Below are 23,776 nucleotides of genomic sequence, written 5' to 3' on the forward strand. Positions count from 1 at the left end.
GATTCGCTAATGTGATGGTCAAAATTGCTTTTGATTAATAGTTTTGTGGTGGTCATTCATAAGAATGAACTACTCATCAATTGGAAACAAATTAGAGTAGCAGTTACACTTTTATTTTTTAACAATGGCTTTCAGCCGACAGGGTCATTTTCAAGTGGTTATCTGCTTGACACCCCATTTTATACTATTTAAAAATTCTTCTGCAGTGGTAAGTGAAACATTTTGTGGTATGCTCTCATTGTTTCCTTTTTTAATATAGTAGTAGTAGCAGCAGCTTTATTCATCTGTAGACCTCTTTTTACAAGAATATAGGCCATTTACAAGTTTAGACCAATTTAAAATAAGCTTCTAGTTAGAGACAATCATTAGATTTACTCCTGGTATATAATTTTTCTTTACAAATAACTTATTAATAATGTAATGCCACACTGTTCACTCATATCTCACTACCAGTCACTGCACACACCATACATACATTGTTTCAAAACACTTCACACACACACACACACACACACAGGTCATCTCTGGGCCATTTTCTGTGCCACAACTTCCCATTTGCTATCCTGAAAAACTGAGGCAGCATCCCTTTATAATGAGTGAGGTGTTGAGCTCAGAAAGAGGAAGAAGTGTTAGTGTTGTGCAATGAATAGCTTGGGGGTAAGGTTTTCTATAAAAGGAAAAAAAAACATAGTTTGAAGGTGTTATGTGGAATGTTGGATGTTTCATAATCATTATTATTATTATTATCATTATGATTATTATTATCATCATTATCATTATCATTATTATTATTATTATTATTTATTTGTATAACATTTTTTTTACCAAACTCCTACTTTGTTTTATCTAAGTAATTCTTCAATGTATAAAATGTACTGCATAACAGGTACTTTTTAGCTGCCTTTTTAAACAATTGTATTTTTGCAGTTTCTTTTATCTCTTTTGGTAATTTTGTTGTACAGTTTTATTCCTTGGTACAAAAAGCTGTTTTGAGCTTTATGTTTATTTTTTCTTGGGAAATGTAAGTTGAGACTAGCTCTTGTTGCATAGTCATGGACAGAGCTGTTTGTGCAGTAATTACCAATGTTATTTTAGATGTGTACAACTGACTGATAAATTTATTCACAAGGAGCAGTTAAAATCCCCAGTGTTTTGAACAGATCTTTACAATGAGTTCGACTACCATTTTTGGTTATGATTCTTATGGCTCTTTTCTGGAGTCTGAAACTTGTGTACATATTTTGTGCATTTGTTCCCAAAAAAGAATGCCATAGCTAAGAATTGAATGTACATATGAACAGTATGTACCTAAAAGACACTGCATGTTACATACTGATGATATGAGACTAAAAGCATAACATGCTGATGACATTCTGTTTGCAAGTACCTCTGTGTGTTCACACCACTTCAACTGAGAATCAATAGTCATTCCTAGAAATTTTGCATTTGTTACACAGTCTATCGAAGTGCCATCTACATTTAACTGATCATCAAAATTTTTCCTCTTCAAACTGAAATTCATGGCCTTAGTTTTCTTTATGTTCAATGTCACTTTATTGCTTATTGACGAATCATGAATATCCTTGAGGGCTTCATTGTTTTCTCTGCAAGGAGTTCTCTTGTTTTCTCAGTGACTATAATATTGCTGTCATCAGTGAAGAGAATTTTTTCACCATAAGTAACACTACTGGCAACGTCATTGATGCATATCAGGAATAGTATTGGCCCTAATATGTTACCTTGCAGAACCCCTATATTAATGTATTTTATTTCTGATAAGTGTTTTACTAAATGTTTGGATCTATTTGAAGTATGTATTATCTCTACTCTTTGTACTCTACCTGCTAGGTATGATCGAAACCAGTCATTAGCTACCCCTCTTATTCCTAATGCTTCTAATTTATTTAATAGAATCTTGTGGTCAACTGTATCAAAGGTCTTAGAAAGATCCAAAAATATGCCTGTGACACATTCATCTTAGTCAAGAACATCAAGTACAACCTTTGTGCATTCTACTACGGCCAACTCCGTATTTTTGCCACTTCAGAAACCAAACTGTGATTTGCTTAAAAGATTGTATTTATTCAGGTAATTCATTAATCTTTGCTTCTATTATTTTTGAGAATGGTGACAGCAGGGAAATGGGCAGTCAATTTTCTATGTCTTCTGCATTACCTTTCTTAAGCAAAGGTACAACTCTTGCCTGTTTTAACTGCTCTGGAAATGTCCCTGATGTGAAGGATTCATTTAAGGGGCCTTGTATAATCTCTATGCATTGTTTCAGTACACACAGTGGTACTTCATCTAAGCCTACTGACCTTTTATTTTTTAGTTTTAGTTTTTGAACTGTTTTATTGACTTTATTCTCTGTGGTTGGAAGTAACATCATTGCATTTAGTGCAACATTATTTACAGGTGTTATATTATTTGTTTTGGGGAATTATTGCTGTAACTTCTCTGCAGTACTTGAAAAATGCTCATTCATGTAGTCTGCATAGTGTTGTGGATTATTTATTACCTTATCCTCCTCCCTTAGCAGTATGTTATTCTGGGTTTGTTTACATCTCCCCTTTTCCTTTTTTATAACATCCCAGACTGCTTTGTTTTTATTGTTTGTATTATATATTATTTTGTCATTAAATGACTTTTTTGCAGCAACCAGCACCTTCTATAAATCTTTTTGTATCTATAATAGAAATTTAAGAATTCTGGATCACTGTGACTCTTTTTCAAGGAACTTAAAATGCCTAAGTGTTTGGGAGGACTTTTTAATACCTGCTGTTATCCATCTGCTTTTGTGAGATGTTGATACCGACACGCATATTTTTGGAAATGCCTTTTCAAATTTCAATTTAAATAATGTGGAGAACTTAGAAACTTTCTTATTCACATTGGTTTCCCTATACATTTCATCCCAGCTTTATTTTGCTAGTTCCTTTGAAAAATCTTTTATTTTGATTTCTGATAGATTTCATATGTAGGCTTGTAATTTAGGGAATGATTCGATACTTTATTTATTTATTTATTTACTTATATCCCATAAATCCAATACTGCGAGGCATTCGCATGGATGTAGGACGTGTCAGAATTATTACAAATAATACAAAAGGAATACATAAAAGTACCTCATGCAAGAGGATATCTGGTGTAAGACAAAATACACATTAATAGGTATAGAAAAAATTACATTAAAAAATATGGTAGATCTTAATAGCTAAATGAAAGACACAGTAATGTTATCAGTGATTGTGAATATCGTAATGCACAATAGCACATCAAATTAGTAAATGAAAAAAATCAATTACAGTTAACTCTACTGAAATATTCTTCTACCGAATAGAAGGAATTATCTAATAAATACTGTTTGAGCTGTTTAAATTTGGGAAGCTCTTGGATAAGTAATTTCAGTGATGGTGGGAGAGCATTAAACACCTTGCAGCTCATGTAATGGACTCCTTTTTGTACAATAGTAAGGTTTTTTGATCCATAATGGAGGTCCATCTTCCTCCTGGTATTGTAGGTATGGTATGAATCATTGGTTTTGTACGATTGTCCGTTTTTACCAATGAAACATAACAGGGAGTAGATATATTGGCATGCAGCTGTCAGTATCCCTAATTTTCTGAAAAGGTTCCTACAAGAATGTCTAGGCTGGACTCCGCTCATTATCCTAATAACTCTCTTTTGGGCAATGAATATTTTTTTGGATAGTGGCTGATTACCCCATGAAACTATGCCATACAGCAATAATGCATGGAAATAACTAAAATAAGCACCTTTTGTGGTGTCTCGGTCACATACAGTGGAAATAATACGAACAGCGAATGTTGCTGAGTTGAGTTTTTTGTGGAGGTGCAAAAAATGTTCAGACCATTTTAGACTGTTGTCAATGTATACACCCAGAAACTTGGTTGACTCAACTTTTAGTAACTCACTACCATTCAATGTAATACTTAATTGATCATCAACTTTTTTCCTTACTTGGAAGTGCACGAACTGGGTCTTATTAACATTTAGTGATAACCCATTATTTAGAAACCAATTACATACTTCACTAAAGAAAATATTGGCTGATTCCTCAAGATTGAGGTTGGGAGTTTTGTTGATGAGGATAGAAGTGTCATCAGCAAAAAGAGTAAAGTGAGTTTTTTGTTATTTGACAGAGATGGTCTGATAGTCCGGGATCTTTTACAGCAACATCACATTTTTCCCTGTCCATATTTGTGGCCACATGGTCAATTACTGATGCAGTCATTGTAGTAACCCTTGTTGCACTACTGACCAATGGGGACATGCCAAAACTTTGAAGGATATTTATAAGGGTGCTGGTGGATTCATTTATGGTATTAGTGTTGATGTTAATGTCCCTCACACAATTACGTTGACATTTGTACTTGAGAATTTATCTAAAACTTCTGTTAATTTATTGAAAAAGTGTCCGCACTACCACTGCGAGATCTATACACACATAAAATGATTAATTTCTTGGTGATATCAAGCCCTGTTAATTCAATAGCTGATATTTCAAAGTGTTTGTTTTCACTTGCTGTACTGAGGTCATGTCTGGATTTGAACTGTGTTCCTTTTCTGATACAAATGCATGATCCTCCACTCCTTGAAGCATTCCTGCAGTAAGAGTTTGCCCTTCCATATGATGATAACACTATCTGTTGGATTTCTGTCTCTCTACATCAGTGCTTAGTAACACGAACTACTGTGCAGTTCAAATATTGGAGCTCAACTTCTAATAGTTGTACTTTATTTTTTATTGATTGCATATTTTGATGGAGGATTGTCAAGCTAATACTTCAAGGTGAATTAATAGGAATTAATGCTATCATGCCTTGTTTCTCAGTTCCTAACACCTGCTATGCAGCAGAGTGTGACAATCTTGCTTTCCTCAGTCACTTTACTGCAGCACAGAAATCCAACATCTAAATCACGTTCTAAGGAAAATACCCCAATGATGTAGAACTTGCATGATAAGTATGAATGAAGTAACTAATATTATCACTGTTGGCTTAAAAAATTAGTGGCTACTAGTTCCAGTTAATAGTAATGCATATTCCTTATATTAGTACCAAATGATGAGCTGAAGATTGATTACAAAACTAAAGTATGTAAATAATGCGAAATCATAGAATCAGTATAACAGGTATAACAAGAGGATTAATAATCATTTCGAGAACGTACCATATTGTTCTGTAAATCAAGTAGTCTTAAGTTCTCTTTCAGAAGAGGGCTTGCAAGGAAGTCCCAATTACTTTTAATACCTAATCTGTTGCGTGAGAGGTTTAACACAGTCAAGGGAAGAGTGCCAACAAATGCTGGAATTTCAACCAGGTTGCTGTTTACAACTTCAAGGTGAGTAAGTTGCTGAAGTCCTGCAATTTCATCTGGAAGATAATCCATTTCAATGTGGTGGAGCTGAAAAGGAAACATGAATAACTAAATTCCTTAGCTGAGTTAATCTATATTTAAGGTGTAGTACTTACTACATCCTCTGAACAATCACACTTCATTAAATTGCACATAATTTTTTTTTTTATTTTTTTTTTTATTTTTGAGAATATTGAATACCGTAATACCAGAAAGTAATAATTACCATTATTTCAAATGTATATGATAAAGGTCCCTTGAATCCCAGGTTTGACACCTATGTATTCAATTAATGACACAGTGGTCCTCCTCTAACACACTACAAAAACATTTGAAACAAACATTTTACTCCAATAATACAACACATACCTTAAGCACTTTCAGGTTCTGAGGCATATTTTTGAAATCTTCCAACTGTTTCTTATTTCTGAAATCTTCCAACTGTTTCTGACTGCTTGACTCTTTTACAGTTTCTGATGGACCTACTGGTTTGCTTAGAAACTTCACAAGATTTCCAAAGCTTTGAATAAAAATCACATTATTAGTTATTCTCACTTCATGAGGTGGTTCCCTCAACCTAATGGTAAGCTGTCTTTTGCGTAAGACTCCAAAAAATACTTGCTCCACATTTTCTGCTGAAAGCTATGGAAAACAAAAATGGAATTACTCTAGTGCAACAGTTGTCATTAGAAATCATAAAAAAAATAACAAGTTAACTTCCCCACCTAATGTTACATTATCTATGTCTAGAGACGTCAATGATGGGACAAGATATGGTTTTATGAATATAAATGAAATATAAGGTTTGAAGTTTTACACCCATTTTGTAACATTACAGTATAAATATTGAGAACTACAATGGTTGCACAGTCAAACAATGAAAAAATGTGGTAAATCTGACAAAAACAGTCTTACCTCTAGTCTTTTGAATGCAGATTCCTTCTGTGGAAATAATGGAGAAAAGGTTAGCAGAGAAGAGGAAAGGGGGAAGTCCCATTAATATAACTGATGGTAATTTATCACAAACATGTAGTAAGTGGAGTGTTAAACAATACAGAGAAGATGACAAAAGGAAATCTTATGGAATGAACACTAAAACAGGATTAGTAATTGACAGCACAAGGAACTGATGACACAACAAGAGGTGTGTTAGGTACATGATACTCACAGAAAAAAAAGAGAGAGATAGTAGACAGAAAAAAAACCATATGAGAAGTAATTAGAGGTACGATGTGTGTGTGTGTGTGTGTGTGTGTGTGTGTGTGTGTGTGTGTGTGGTGAGTGAGAGAGAGTGAGAGAGAGAGAGAGAGAGAGAGAGAATATATGATGATAATGGATGAAAAATTGTGAGAAAGTTAGCATAGAAAAACAACACTAGTTCATATTTTTGTTTTCTATCTGTTTTTGGCTGGATGAAACATGGTTACACAAAAATTCCTTCAGATATGAACATTTCACGGTTGCAACTGGCTTTGCTTACTCTGCCTCATTTCATCACAGGAGGAAAGTTTAGATTGAGTTCAGTAGGGCCCCCTCGTGTATGAAATTCTAGGTTTCTCTTTCCCTGCTTTTACTTCCTTTACTTTTAGCAGTTTGCCTGTTTTATGGCAATTTTGTTGGATTTGAGAGTAGTAATCCAATTTTTAAGGTGCAATGATGTGGAAAGTTCTTTTCAAAGAGAGCAACTTAACATTTCAACAGTTTCCTAGACAAACATAAAATCATCTTCAGTCTTAAAAGAGAATTGTACTTTGGAACATTTTCAACAGAATAAACACTTCACATGCATGCTACATGAAAACACTCACTGAATATCTACATACAACTAAAAGAGAAGAACATTGTATAAATTTAAAAGCTTATAACGTAATTACAGCACGAATCTCTCAGTGCCACATCATAACATGCATGGAAATGCACAAAAAATACTCCCGCAAATGCTAAGTATATGGAAGGTTCCCTCTGTGTTAACAGCATGCCCAATGAAAACAAAATAAAGTGAATACTCTATATTACCACCATTATACAGTACTTCACAGTAAATTCTCAAGTAATGATTAGGAACATGAATCATCTAAACTTACGAAAACTTCAAATTCTTTGAAAAATTGTTGACTACAAGAAAACTCTGAAATTGATGAAACTGTGCTGCAAAACTATATTAATGACATTTTATTAGACTCAATAAAAAATTTTCTATAGCTTTTCCAAGGCAAGTTCCTTGAACCCATGAGATGCACTAGCTTTTCATAAACCACATGTCTCTTTTTGATTCTAAAAGCAGTTGTTTTGCATGTGATTTTTTTCACATTTCAAATGTGTACCAAGACTGGTTGAAATTGCTCCATGAATTTCACAGTTATGCTTTTCATGTTACATATTCATGGGGCCTGTCCCCAGTCCCCCAGCAACCATGAAAATTGTGAATTCAAAATTAACATAGTTTGAATGAATGCAACATTTTTTTTTTTTTTTTTTTTTCGCTCACTCAGGCTGTTATTTATTTAAACTCTTCAGTCATTCCACAATGCGTTTCAGATTTTTCAGCCATTATTTAGTGATTATCTGAACAGAAAGGCACAATATATTACTACTATGAAATGGAAACACAATGGTGTGCAAGAGAGTTAACTGAAGGATAGTTACCTAAAAAAGTTACCATATCTATAAAAATGGTAGCAAATTTTTTTTCATTTTGTTTTTCCATTAATTTTGGTTTACAAAAATTTAACTACTAGGAAAAGCTCAAAAATTTTAAACTCCACTTATTAGACAAACAATGTAAATATTATTACACAAACAATGTAAATACTCTTATCTGTTAGAGTGGAAACTATGAACTGAATTGCTATTTGGGTTTTGATTTTGAAAATGACTGAAACTTTTGATTCCCTTGAAGTCTGCTCCATGCACACCACATCACAGTTTTTGGATTTGATTGAAAGAACATGCAAAATGTGACAAAAATAATCAAAATGCATCCATGATGCATTTGATATACAACACACAAAGACATTCCAAAATATTTATCATAAACTCCAAATCCTTCATCATGCAAAGAAAGGAAAGAAAATGAATATTCTAGAAGAATTAATAACTTTAATAATTTTAAAAATCAACCACATGCACTTACCGACAAACTGAACTACAAAACAGATAGTATTTTGACAATTTTACTGGTATTCTGCTCACAGCTAATCTAGACCAAAATAACAGTTCCATTCACACTTTCGACATGAACAGATGGGAGTATTTATGTTGCCTGTATACTATGCAAAATTTAAAATTTTTGGACTTCCCATTTCGGTATATCTTTTGAAAATATTATTTTTATTTTTAAACAACAGAAAGTAGAGAATGCAATAACAACAATATGGAAAGGATAGATTGCTACTCAACACAGAGAAGAGGTGTTGGGTTGCAGACAGGCACAATGAAAAAAATCCTGCTAAAATATTAAATCTTTTGGACAAAAAGTCCTCTTTCTGCAGTAGAAATACACACACACACACACACACACACACACACACACACACACACACACACACACAAAATAGTCTGCAAATTGAACTTTCATCTCCCTCTTAGTATGTTAATATGCACACCTCTTCTCAATACATGTTGAGAGCTGTGAGAAAATTCTGAAAACAATATTTATAATTTTGAGGACACCACAAATGCTGTAACCTTTGCCTGACTGCTAATGATGCCAGTTCTATCCCACATAAGCCTTTATTTAAACCAATTAAAGCTGTGCAAAAGCCAGTGATGATGAACTCTAGAAAAATTATGTAGAAGTTATGATGAAAATGGATCCAGGATTAAGTTTGTGGAGTCCTAACTGATTGAAGACATTAGCCTGAAATGCATCTGCTCTGGTAATATTTCTTACCAACATACAACTATGGATACATAATATACCTGCCTGTTTCATTTTCTTCGGTTTCATAAATCACATCCTGCAATAATTTCAGATTTATTTTACTGTCATACTTTAGTCAGTAATATGCAATAGGAAATGAAAAGTTCAATTAATGATTGTTTTAATTACATTTTAATTAAACCATGAGTCAGTCTTGAAATAACATAATGCAATCAAACTCACTGAACTACTTCAGTGTCAATCATGTTAAGGACTTGTTACTCAGCCACTACTTACTCTTGCAGTGGATGTCCACACAAAACTAGATTTAGTATTACTTCTAGCCTTTCGTTTCGCTGGTGGAAGTCTGCACTTACCATGTACCCATAACAGAAGCTATTAACATGTATTGATATCATCTAAATAAAAATGATGGTGTCCTCTCAGAATAAAACAAATATGTTACCCATGGTCTACCAATGACTGATTACAAACAAATGTTCCAAAACAGGTACCACCCCACAAACTAGGTATGACTGCAATAAACATATGCAAAAAACTTTCCCCAACTGTTCTTTATCTATCTATCTATCTATCTATCTACCTACCTACCTACCTACCTACCTACCTACCTTTGGAAGATTTCTTTTCTTAAATAATGCTTTTTGTGCTGTATTTCAGCAACTATTACCTGTTTAAACTGCAAAAAATACTCTCAGAATCAAATGTAAATTGTGTTTTCTTCCCAAAAGCACATTCAAGCAGTGCAGATCCACCTGAAGATGTTCACAATCTGAAATGAAGTCAGGTCTATATATAAGGTAGTCCACAAATGTTCATGAAAGTATACTAGTGAAAAAGTTTCACCTACAGGATGGCATTATATGGACTGATTATTACTCCTGTTATTCATTGTAAATGACTGTGTACTTGCAGTCTAGGCACTAAACCCAGTCCTTTCTATCAAGATACTTGCAATTAGAGCATTTTCACATAAAATTAGTCAATTCTTAGAATAACAGTTCAGTGCAGCATAACACTCAATGAAGTAGGAAGTGAATTTTGAATGAAACTTTTTTTTTGAAATGTTTTACTCAAACTTGAATCAATTACAAGTTGCCATTAGCAATTTTGGACCATTAAAAGTGTAGTATCACTGCACCACTATGTCATTAACATCAGTACAGCAAATGAGACCTCATTCTGTGTGTACATCTGTAATCAAACAAAACTGAACCATAAAAAATTGGATCATACCAACTTCTGCTTATTGCGTATACTCCTAGTGTAGCTTCACCAAACCACCTTCAGTGTCTCCAGCATCAGGGGCACCGACTTATAAAAAATATTGGGGAGGCCCATACTGGGGCTCTTGCCCTGGGAAATTTTCTAAATTTTACATGAAAAATAGTGAGTTTTAAAGTTTTTTTAAGCATTTTGGAGTCATATGATCAACATTACAACCCCGAAAACTGGACTCTCGATAACTCTACACTCCGGGAAACTCGACAAGCATGACACATTTTTTGGCTTTTCTTAAAAAGCTAATTTAATTTACAGTAATAATCATGCTCATAGACTATTACAGAGCAGTTAATATATAGCTCCGAAAAGACTGAAATTATATTTAAATAAATCCTAAACTATCATTAAAAGAATAAAACATAAAAAAATATTGCTGTCGCACAGTAATAGCACATTGATTAATAAGTGAAAAAGCAAATTTGATCTTACTTTGAATAAGGTTAAGGGTTCATTAAATAAAAACAATATCTCAAAGTTAATGCTTAATACAGTTAATAAAGTTAATACAGTATGCCTAATACTTTCAGTCAAAAGTATGTAAATAGTGGGTTTTAATTGGGTCTTACACCCTAAAAATATTTAAGTATTTGAAAATAACTAATACAGTACTATAGTAATATAGTAACACAGTACTAAACTAGTACTAATATTTTTAAACTGAGAATTTCATTATATATGTATTTAATTCTTCATAAAATAAAGATTTTTAATATTGCTCTAAATGCCATTATTAGTGCTAGAGTGTCTTTAGAAAGGTGCAATTGTCAACCGCCTTACTGGATTACTGAATATGAAGTCATTGATGACTGGTCGGATATCCAATTCACCCAAAACATCTCGGTAGGCATGAAGAACAGCCAAGTTGTTGAATAGCTTCTGTCCCATTGTTGTTAGGAGATATAACTTCAGACATACAAGGGCACTAAATGACTGTTCTGATGTTGCTGTAGTGATTGGAACTATTTGGAGAAGCTTAATGCAGTTCACTACTTCACATAACATTTCTCCAACTGCAGGCTCTTGTGTAATGTACTTTCTTACATCACGCATGTTTTTTAAGACAAGTTGTTTTTTTATTAGTGATATAAGCTAACATATTCAAGTGTTAGCGCAGTCTCTCAATGTCTAGGTCATTTCTGAAAAACTCTTTGATTTTTCCAAATTTGTTTCACCTCTGTTTACTAAAAGCAAGCACTGTTGTTCAACTGCAATGACCCGTGTGAGTCCAGTTGAAGCAAACTGCTCAGTAATGCAAGATTGCACCGTTTCAGAAACTTCAATGTAAATAGCTTTGTAGTATTCCTATGGGGCTATGAAAGTGTGCGGTGAGCTGGCTTCGTTGTTTTCATACTACTTTGGTATACTTCGATTCCGTGGAAGCGAAGGATCATCAACTAGTGAAGGTTTTTCTTTTTAACACAATTCCCAAAAGTGTTCAAAACTATCACGCCTTCCATTCAATATACAAATCAAGCCCTCATATATTTTTTCCAGATCAGCAACACTTAGATGGGGGCATTGAATTTTTTCATTGACATCCTCTACTGTGTTCACTGCTTGGCAATAAAGACGTAACAAGAAATAAGTCTTGAATTACAACATTGCAAATTTGTAACCTGCCTCTGTTTTGTCCTCTGCAGAAAATGTTTCAAAAGACTCTAGAAGTCCTTCACAGTTTTCCAATATTCTCAAGATACTGGAAGCTCGCATAGTCCATCGAGTCGGGCAAAGGGGTCGTAGACCAGCTTGGTCATTTGCACTCTCACAGCATATGCTTCTGAAAAGTCCCATCCCTTTGTTGTTTATTAAGTCCTTGACTAAAGCCATAATATCCATCATTGATGTAAGATGGTGGAGACTGTCTACAACTGCCAAGTATAAACTGTGTGCAGTGCAGTACACATAATGTGTTTTTGGTTGTATATCCAAAACTAACTTTTTTTAGTCCTTTGAATTTACCTCTCATATTCGAGACACCACCCTAGCACCATCCTCTTAAGTTATCCACTGACAAATCAAGAGGAGCAAAAACGTCTTTTAAAATACTAAACAGAGTTTGTGATTCAGTTTTGGGGGTCTCGTATAAGCCAATAAAGTCTTCGTTGATGATTAAGGAATCATCGACAGTACGAATACAAAATGACACTTGTTTGTGAATTGAAGAATCACTTATTTCATCAACCGTAACAGAAAAATGTTCAGTCTTCTTGATTGCAGCCAATACCTTTCTCAACACAGACTTTCCTAGTAGATCAATGATCTCATTTTGAATATTGTGGGACGTCCACTTATACACTGAACACCCTAACCAATCTTTAAACTCAGGTATGCCATTCTTTTGGAGTTCCAACTATTGAAAAATATTTGAGTTTACATCTTCATGCCCTCTAATTGCTAGTCCTTGTCGGCAAAGAAATTGCACGGTAGTAAAAATTGTCTCAAGAGCTAAACAGCCTTTCTTCATATCACTATCTAACTGTTCATTCAATTGGGAGGCCACACTTCAGTTAGTGATACAATTTACACTCCTGGAAATTGAAATAAGAACACCGTGAATTCATTGTCCCAGGAAGGGGAAACTTTATTGACACATTCCTGGGGTCAGATACATCACATGATCACACTGACAGAACCACAGGCACGTAGACACAGGCAACAGAGCATGCACAATGTCGGCACTAGTACAGTGTATATCCACCTTTCGCAGCAATGCAGGCTGCTATTCTCCCATGGAGACGATCGTAGAGATGCTGGATGTAGTCCTGTGGAACGGCTTGCCATGCCATTTCCACCTGGCGCCTCAGTTGGACCAGCGTTCGTGCTGGACGTGCAGACCACGTGAGACGACGCTTCATCCAGTCCCAAACATGCTCAATGGGGGACAGATCCGGAGATCTTGCTGGCCAGGGTAGTTGACTTACACCTTCTAGAGCACGTTGGGTGGCACGGGATACATGCGGACGTGCATTGTCCTGTTGGAACAGCAAGTTCCCTTGCCGGTCTAGGAATGGTAGAACGATGGGTTCGATGACGGTTTGGATGTACCGTGCACTATTCAGTGTCCCCTCGACGATCACCAGTGGTGTACGGCCAGTGTAGGAGATCGCTCCCCACACCATGATGCCGGGTGTTGGCCCTGTGTGCCTCGGTCATATGCAGTCCTGATTGTGGCGCTCACCTGCACGGCGCCAAACACGCATACGACCATCATTGGCACCAAGGCAGAAGCAACTCTCATCGCTGAAGATGACACGTCTCCATTCGTCCCTCCATTCACGCCTGTCGCGACACCACTGGAGGCGGGCTGCACGATGTTGGGGCGTGAGCGGAAGACGGCCTAACGGTGTGCGGGACCGTAGCCCAGCTTCATGGAGACGGTTGCGAATGGTCCTCGCCGATACCCCAGGAGCAACAGTGTCCCTAATTTGCTGGGAAGTGGCGGTGCGGTTCCCTACGGCACTGCGTAGGATCCTACGGTCTTGGCGTGCATACGTGTGTCGCTGCGGTCCGGTCCCAGGTCGACGGGCACGTACACCTTCCGCCGACCACTGGCGACAACATCGATGTACTGTGGAGACCTCACGCCCCACGTGTTGAGCAATTCGGCGGTACGTCCACCCGGCCTCCCGCATGCCCACAATACACCCTCGCTCAAAGTCCGTCAACTGCACATACGGTTCACGTCCACGCTGTCGCGGCATGCTACCAGTGTTAAAGACTGCGATGGAGCTCCGTATGCCACGGCAAACTGGCTGACACTGACGGCGGCGGTGCACAAATGCTGCGCAGCTAGCGCCATTCAACGGCCAACACCGCGGTTCCTGGTGTGTCCGCTGTGCAGTGCGTGTGATCATTGCTTGTACAGCCCTCTCGCAGTGTCCGGAGCAAGTATGGTGGGTCTGACACACCGGTGTCAATGTGTTCATTTTTCCATTTCCAGGAGTGTAGTTTAAGAACACCTTCTTTACCCGTAAATGTATTTTCATGAAGACAGAATTTTTCCAAAACCTTTTTCCAGTTAGAGAACCCTACGGAAGTAAATGCATCTTCTTTTTTTGAAGAACATTGTAATAAATTTTTATCATCTGCCTCTTTGCAGGTCTTGAAAAAACTTTTTCGGTAGATGCTTCATACGCTATCCATGTATATTTGATCAAACAAGACACCAAGACTTCTGAAACGATCTTCCCTTACTGAACTGTCCAGGTTTCGGCTGTGAACGGTTCTTGCCTCAAGACAATGAAGCAACTGACGACACAATAATTGTTGGAGGTTGACTTGCAGTATCATCAACTTCCAAGCACGCCTTTTTGGTAACAAATTTATCCATTGTAAACTTAATTCACAATACAATAGGAGTCTGAAGAAAATGAATAAAATATAGTCTTGTAAAATAGTCAACTAGACACTAAAGTCGGAATACTAAACAGATCTGTAGCATGCATTGAACGAAACTATCCACACTGAATGACTGCAACAGCAGGGTGGGCTTTATATAGCCGCAGTGTCATAATGTCTCGAAGCGTCAAGGCGACGCGAGGCAGAGGATTCCAGGGGCTTCTGCTCCAGTCCTTTTGATGTCACCGCAGCTGCAGTACTGACATGCCAGTGCCAGACTTTACCTGAAGGTTCGTCCACCGGGACAAATTTTAAGTGTGGCCACAGCACTGTAAAACTATCATGATTCACACCACTTGCTTTCAGTTAACCTGCTTACTACCGTAATAATTATTTGTTTTAACTCATTACTGAATGTATTTTAAAAGGTAACTATCGTCAACCAAGGAAAATAAAAAATTCCAACATAATTTTGCGATTTTACACAGCATAATATAGCTAATAATTTTCTTAAATTATTGGGGGGGGGGGGGGGGGGGGCGGGGGGCTCCACTTCCCTCACCACCCACCCCCCCAAAAACGAATTTTTGAGGGGGCTCAGGCCCCATGGAGTCAGGACATGTGTCCAGCATAATAAGATATATCTACACATTAGAAGCCTTCATACATTATTCATATGTTCAAAATTAACAGGTAAGTATACGAGGTGGAATCCAAACTTTTCGGGACTGGTGCTGCCATCTGGAAAGTAGGAGTAGTAAATCTTTGCACCACTTGCTGGCGAGAGCTGCATATCTGATGAGTCAGTGTGCAGAGTGGCATTCATCTGGGAGGATGTGTTGTGTGTCCACAGTGATTTCTGTAATACTGTGTGTTTGGTGTGTGGTGATTTTACAATGGATCCGCGAACAGAACAGCACACGTGTATCAAATTCTGTGCGAATCTTGGGAAAAGTGCTACTGAGACCCTTGCAAGTGTTTGGCGGACAGAGCACGAGCCGTACGTGTGTCTGTCAAGTGGCACGCTCTGTTCAGGGCCGGCCGTACAGACGTCGAAGATGACGCTCACACTGGAAGACCCGTTAGCAGCACAATGCCAGACATTGCTGCCAAACTGCAACAATCGGTTAATGCAGATCGACGTCAAACCTTCTAGACCTTGCAGATGATGTGGGTATCGGTTACGGGACATGTCAACGAATGTAGACTGATGAATTTGGCACACATCATGTCGCTGCAAATTTTGTGCCAAGGATCTCAACTGCCGATCAGAAGGTGCAGCCTGTTGAAGTGAGCACGGACCTTCAACACACCGCATCTGATGATGCGACCTTCTTGTCACGGGTTATCACAGATGACGAGAGCTGGATTTACGGTTATTACCCAGAGATAAAGCAACAATCATCCCAGTGGAAGAGCCCGGGCTCTCCAACACTCAAAAAAGCAAAACAGGTGAAGAGCAAAGTAAAGAGCACGATCATTGTTTTCTTTGATACCGAGGGAATTGTGCACAAAGAATTCGCCACCCAACCAAACAGTGAATTCTGTGTACCACTGTGACATTTTGCGGTGGCTCTGAACACACACAGCGACGACGGCTCAAACTTTGGCATCAAGGGAACTGGCTGCTGCATCACGACAACGCACCCTGTAACACCACCTTGCTCACCGGGGCCTTTTTGGCAAAAAACAACACAGCGGTTGTACCCCACCCACCGTACTTGCCAGATTTGGCACCTCGCAACTTCGCACTATTCCCAGAACTGAAACTCGAGTTGAAAGGCCATCAGTTCGACACTCTAGAGAGGATTCGAGAAGCATCACTGGCAGTGATAAACACCGTCAAATAACAGGACTGCCAGAAAACGTTTGACCAGTGGCAGAAGCGCTGGGACCGGTGTGTACGTGTGGATGGGAACTACTTCGAGGGTGATGGTGACCATTAGGCCAAAGGTAAAGTTTGCAACAGATAGCAGCACCAGTCCCAAAAATTTTGGATAGCACTTCATAAGTGGCACTGAATAGAAAATGTAGTTTGCAGAAATGTGTATTATTTTCTAGTCCACAGTACCTCATGTGGCAGTTTTAAGTGATTCTTCACACAGAGAGAAGCAGTGCCACACTCAATTTTAAAAAGACACAACATATTCAGTTCAGCACATCTATAAGTACTAAACAATGATAAGTGTAACAGATGGTGCGGAAATAATAACTAGTGTGGAAACTTCAAAATATTTAGGTGTTAATACTGATAAGAATTTAAACTGGAAAAACCACATTTTAGAACTGCTAACACAATTTAGTTCAGCCACATTTGGACTGTGAATTATTGCAAATCTTATGGGGAGAGAAATCAGTAGGTTGGCATACTCTGCATACTTTTCACTCAATAATGCTGTATTAAATGATGTTCTGGGACCTTATTTTTAAGAAAAGGTTTTTATTGCTCAAAAATATGCTGTAAGGATGCTATAAGATCATCACCCATGATCTTTTTATAGGTATATGTTGAAGGAGTTAGGCATTTTTACTATTCCTTCACAGTATGCTTATGCCCTCATGATGTTTGTGGTAAATAATGTACTACAGTTCAAATGGAACAACAGTGTACCTAATTACAATACCAGAAGAAAAAAATTACATTCATTACTCCACATTAAGGTCGTCTTTAGCACAAAACAGGGGTGCACAATGTTGCCGCCAAAATGTTTCATCCCTTACCCAATGAAGTAAAATGCCTGACAGACAGTTACATTAAATTTGAAAGTTTCTCCTTGACACACCCATTCCATAGAATAATTTCTAGGTTTGAAATGTGTAAAGGTTGACGGGTAACAATTACTAATTCACATTTATATTTTTTAAAAATTGAACTTGTAACTACTAAAATGTAGACTTTCACGGGCGGAAATATCATGTCCATTATAATTATCCGGGCTGTTATGCCGTGGTCGGTTGATGAATTCTGTGGTGATTCCCAACGTTGAGTCAGTAGCGAGCCAGTGTGTGTGTTGGACCTTCCATCGAGCTACGGACCCCCTTGAAGATGTCTCCCGCAGTCGGAGACGAAATGTTGGGAATCACCACAGAATTCATCAACCGACCACGGCATAACAGCCCGGATAATTATAATGGACATGAACTTGTAACTGGTCAGCAAGTAGCCATATTTGCATACGAATGAGTAATGTGAGTGTAAATTAACTGTACAAATGATCCGTGGAACATGAAACTAACCACCAGGTAGTATACATGTCATAAAGAACTTCCGTGCAGCAAAATGAAGGTAACACTAGCACTGATAACTTTAACCATGGAATCTGGTTCTCCCATTTCATCTGTCATGTCTATCTCCGATGTGCACACATGTAGGCAGAGACAAAAGCTGATTGATAAAGACAAAAATGTCAAATACCCTAGATTCTTCCATTGTGACAAAAGAAAGTAATAACTGAAAATATCAGTGTAAATGGAGTGGTAAAACTAGTGTGAGAAATACTTGTCACATCTTCTAGTCAGTCTAGTCCCATTCTTTGCACTCTGATTTATTCTCATGGGTTTTGTATACCACAAGATAAAAACAAGAACTATGTGTTACATGGGTCAAACTAGAGCCCCACAAGAAGGCCTGGGTTCAAGTCTACAGCCACTGAACACCAAAGGATTAACTCAGGAACATAAAGGATACCTTCAGAGTTTGTATCTGCCTGGAGATGTGGGAGAACCACTACGCAGCACAATCTCCAAGTCAACCATTCCATACGCATATCAAAGTCTATTAGCAGCAGACTATGAGCCATTCAAAGAGAAGTACAGAGAGAGATCATAAACACTGGGCTAGTACGATGGGTTTGAAACTGTTTCCTACAGTGGAGTGATCTGCTCCAGCATACATTGTGACAGACTTTATAGGCTGCTTGATGCCATAGGGTTTGCCAAATACAACTGGCATCAGCAGCTGCAGCAGGATCTGTTGGGTTCAGCCTCCTAGAGATATGCCCTATGTTGGTCATACTGATATGAGTGCAAACATCTCTTCATCTTCATCAGTCCCAAACAAATGAGGACATCACAACTCCCCCCCCCCCCCTTAACCAGCATGGAAATGGCCTGGGCAGTGATTCATCTGACACAGAGGAAATTCCTGGTACACAGCAAGGTAGTATTAGTTGCTAGGTGCATCGGTAACCCAGCCAGTGCCTCTACCGTCACGGGTTTGCTTGGGATGCTGGTAACCCAGCCAGTGGCTCTACCATCATGGGTGTGCTAGGGATGCTGGTAATCCAGTCAGTGGCTCAAACATCACGGGTGGTGAAATTGGTAGGGGCTGAGGGAGGAGATAGGGATGGTGACATCTTCCTCCTCTAAGGGTAAAAACAGGGGTGACATGTTTTCTGGATGGTCAGCATTGGGCTTTCCAGTGCAGGTAGGGGATGGGGGTGTGGGTGGGGGTCGGGGTGGTTGTGGAGGAGGTGAGGGTGGGGCGGGGGGGGGGGGGGGGGGCGAGGTAACAGCATCGTGTGGGAAGAGACTTAACATTGATGGGTTTGCCTCGTGCGAGTTGTAGTTGTGACACCAAGTGACAGAGGACAGAGGTCATTCTGCTGTATATGTGGAGGTGGGGATGATATCTGTGCTGTGGGAAAATCAGGGGACTCATACAGGTGGTTAGGGCAATGGATCAGCTGGTTCTGACTGGTTGCAACTTTGAATAATTGACTCAACCTATGACCTATGACAATGCCTTCAATCAAGCCCAGAGTACTGCCAACCTTCTCATCCCATACATTGGATCACATGTAGTAATACATGTTGACCTTGCGATCTGAGCTCTCTGGGTCAGCCACAGTAGGCCCAGTAGTGAACAGTGTCAGTACCCATCTAGCAGTTCTGCTGGACTGCGACCGTTAATGGAGATGGACTGACAGCTTGTGAGGAAGCCAATTAAGGTTTCTGTGAGAAATTATGTCAGCGTTTTCTTTTCTGTCTTAGGTTAAACGTTCTGACCGGCAACTACATTTATGAATTTGATGCTGGGTGGAAAAGAATGGTGGTCAGATGGGATACTGTGTTATTCTGAGAGAAATTTCTGAACTCAGATGACACAAACTGCGGGCCTTGTCTGATACAACTGTCGGGTACTTCCTCTACAAAACTGTTTGCGAGGGCCTCGATAGTTGCGACAGTACTAGCTGTTAACACATGGGCCACATAGGGAAAATTACAGAGTGCATACACCATCCCCACCCATATCGTGCCTCTAAACAGTCTGGCATATTCCAATGGGCATTGCACACATATCATCCTCAGTGGCACTTTTTTATTCCACAAGACACAAACAATGTTCAGTTCATGCTTTGAATGAGAGCCCCTCAAGTGGGCTCAGGTTCAAGTCTGCAATCAATACGAGTTTCACAAAGCCGTACTCAGGTTCAAATCCACAACCACTGAACATAGATGGATGAGCCGGAGAATATATAGGTTATGTTCAGAGTTTGTATCTGCCCAAAGACAGAGGCAAGCAACTTCACAGGGGAAGTTGCAAGCCAACCATTGACTAAATAGAACACTAGCATACTAGACATCCAAACATAAATCCAATACAAAATCCAAGTACACAGGCTTGTATTGTGTGTCCTGAATAGCTTCATACAGCAGAGTGATCTGTCTGGTGTACAATGTGACAGAATTTATAAACAACTTGATGCTAGAAGGTTTACCTATGTAGTCGGCATCTCCAGTGGCCTCCAGTGTTGTGTGTGGCTGCTGTCAGGCTCTAACCCCCCAATAAATGCCATATGCTGGTCATACCAATATCTACAACCAGCAACAGATCAAACGTCTTTGTGTCTGTACTACTAGTAGATGAGGATACAACAACTGTTACCACAAGCTCTCACAGATACCGATATTGACTGACGCCCATAAGCATTTCATAAAAATCCTTTATGTACCTCTAGTAAAAGAAGTCAATTCTGCACTATTTAGTAATAAAATTTTACTTATAGCATTTTGCTGATAAGTTATAGACAAAAACTTCAGAAATAAATTTTAGCTTCAGCCACGTATTTTAACTTCACTTCTTGCCATTACAATGGCAATACCATGAAGGTAGCATGAAACAAACATCAAACTGGGATGAAGTGTACTAAAAGTTGGGATACAAAAATTATTAGCATTTCAGTACAACACCATGAAAATTAATATATATAAGGAAAGCTTATGCATCATATTTCTAATTCAGAAACTGAATTTGAATGCTGTTTGAGAACATCAGGTTATGAATCGTCAAAGAAGGAGAAACTCAACAGTGGGAGGACTGCAGTCTATTGAGACTTCAGTTTGTTGCTCCACAATACCGTAGATCATGACAGCCATGACCCTGCAATTTTCGTGTGAACATGAAATCAACAGGTTCAGGAGTACCACATTCTATTGTTGCACAGGATGTCAGAGGCCCCACACAACTAGCAACCAAGATGACAAACATATCATTCACTCAGCCGTGCAGGATCATACAGTCCATTGTGTACTTTGAATCAGGAAATTGGCTTGTTTGCAGCAAGACAGGTATCCACACAAACAGTGCTATGACACCTGGAGCATCACAAAATGTCAGCACAGCTACCACTGCTGCAGCTTCCCTCGACACAGCTGCACAGAGGCATACCGACAGTGCTGAAGCCAACTAAAACACTGGACAACAGAACTGCACTACAACACTGTCTTAACAGACAAGTTCTGGTTCTGCGTACAGCATCACAATGAATGTGTGGTGGTACTGAGAGAATGAAGTTACATTCATCAATGCCATAATGCCCCAGCATCTGGCAACATAATATGGGGGAGGAGACACAGGATACACAAGATGGCACATTCATTTCTGGTTCACATTGTGGTGTTTCAAAAGTCTAAAAAATGGTTCAAATGGCTTTGAGCACTATGGGACTTAACATCTATGGTCATCAGTCCCCTACAACTTAGAACTACTTAAACCTAACTAACCTAAGGACAGCACACAACACCCAGCCATCACGAGGCAGAGGAAATCCCTGACCCCGCCGGGAATCGAACCCAGGAACCCGGGCGTTGGAAGCGAGAACGCTACCACACGACCACGAGATGCGGGCTTTCAAAAGTCTAATCAGGAAACATCACGTTTCTTTACCGCTTGAGCGACGCCAGGTAAGAAATGTTAATATATATATTTATTTATTTGTAGTATGTTAAGTGGAGACTTGTTATCTAAAAAGATTTTGTTTCTTTTCTTTCATGTCATGGGTGGCAGCAAGGTGATCCAGTGGGGACTCCAGACGCGGCGGATGACGAGAGCTAACTACTATTGCATCGTGGTTGCAAATTTATTAAAATTCAGAGTTCTTGAAGAGATTCAGGCAGAATTTTATCAGAAGTGTGGACGATCTTCAATAATTAACTAGTTTAAAGTTTTATTAATGAGAAGTCGACACGTACTGATATTTTGAAAATAACTGATACTGCGACGTGTATTAAAATTCTGTTTTAAAACTTTACGGCGATTGTGGTCAAGAAGATCGGTTTTAAAGTGGAATATTTCATTAAATGAGAACAAGATTGATTCTTTAGTGACATTAATTAATTATTTAAGGAAAAATTTGGAGAATTTCAATTTATTCTGGCAAAGATATCAAGGAGTGTCAGACCCCACAACGAACATATAGAAACTCTGTGACTTTATTGAACTGTCAAAAAAATTTTTTTCGATAAAACTTTTCTACAACAGGGACTGGTGAATTTTACTGCATCTATCCTTATCTTCTAGGTTGAATCTGCTACAGATTAATGTTTTCCTTTATGGATTTTTCAAGTAACTGGGAAAAGAACGTATAATTTGATCTGCGGCGGACCGTCGATATTGGGTACACGGTTAGGCTGTTGTGAAGCCTGTTGGTTTGCAGATTGCCTTTCTTTCCCCTGCTGCAGACATTGTTGCTGAGTTGCTGCGACAGGATTGGCGGTTCAGCGCAGACGTGGCGACCCAAGTGACAGGACCCAAAGCTGGATAGAGCGCAGCAGTGATTGGAGTGCAGAACGGCTGAGGTCAAGACAGCTCATACGACTGCAGTGGTGGGGAGGAAGAAACCCCACCATCAATTTTGGTAAAGAGTTTGTACAGGTTCGAGTTGTCGCTGCTCGCACTCGGCGACGCCCGTTGCCACAACGCAGTTTGCAGCCGACACCTGCGTAGCAGTTAGCGGTCGTCGACGCCCATTGCCGTAGCGCCGTTTGCAGCCGACGATGCCTGTGCAGACTAGCTGCTAGTGGTCAGCGACGCCGTTACAGAGTCGCTGGTCAGAGACAGCGACACAGTTGCAGTAGACGCGGGTTGTAGACAACGAGGCCGGCAGCTCGTCGTCGTAGCAGTGCAGGACAGACTCGGTGAGTCTTTTCATTACGGGAGTGTAACGCGAAGTGCGAGTGAGAGTATTAATTTGTAGAAGGTTAGGACCGAAGTGAGCATGGAACAACAGTATAACATTGAGTCATCGTATTTGTGGGTTTTCGCTATAAAATGTAAACGCAAGAAGGTGAACCATTGATAACAGATGAAAGGGAGCAGGTTGAACGAGACCGTAGGGAAGCCAGAAAGGAACACAGAGAAATTAGAAAAGAAATAGCCAAACAATCGAAGCATGTGTACGAAAGGTGTGCACAGCTGGAGAAGGAAAATTTATCTGTAGCTACTCAATTGGCAGGAATTAGTAGTATTCTTCAGGCTCTTTCAGTTCAGTTAGATGATACGAAAACCGAATTTTCACAGTCTATGGACAGAACGAAAACCGAATTGTCGCAGTCCTTAGATGCTTTGAAAGTGGAGATCGGTGGACAGATAAATGATGATAGAAAGGATAA

General features: G+C 38.9%; 1 protein-coding gene across 4 annotated transcripts in view; it reads right to left on the reverse strand.

Annotated features, from left to right (window-relative positions):
* The window catches only part of LOC124723123 (leucine-rich repeat protein 1-like), a 145,387-nt gene that overhangs the window by 56,081 nt on the left and 65,530 nt on the right, over positions 1 to 23,776 (reverse strand). For all 4 annotated transcript variants that reach the window (XM_047248305.1, XM_047248306.1, XM_047248307.1 and 1 more), the window contains exons 3-4: positions 5,749 to 6,021; positions 5,194 to 5,427 (exon numbers count right to left, since the gene is read on the reverse strand). In XM_047248305.1, coding sequence (XP_047104261.1) covers positions 5,194 to 5,427; positions 5,749 to 6,021 — 507 coding nt within the window. The remainder of the gene's footprint in view (positions 1 to 5,193; positions 5,428 to 5,748; positions 6,022 to 23,776) is intronic.

Source organism: Schistocerca piceifrons, chromosome X (genome assembly GCF_021461385.2).
Source record: "Schistocerca piceifrons isolate TAMUIC-IGC-003096 chromosome X, iqSchPice1.1, whole genome shotgun sequence".
NCBI lineage: Eukaryota > Metazoa > Arthropoda > Insecta > Orthoptera > Acrididae > Schistocerca > Schistocerca piceifrons.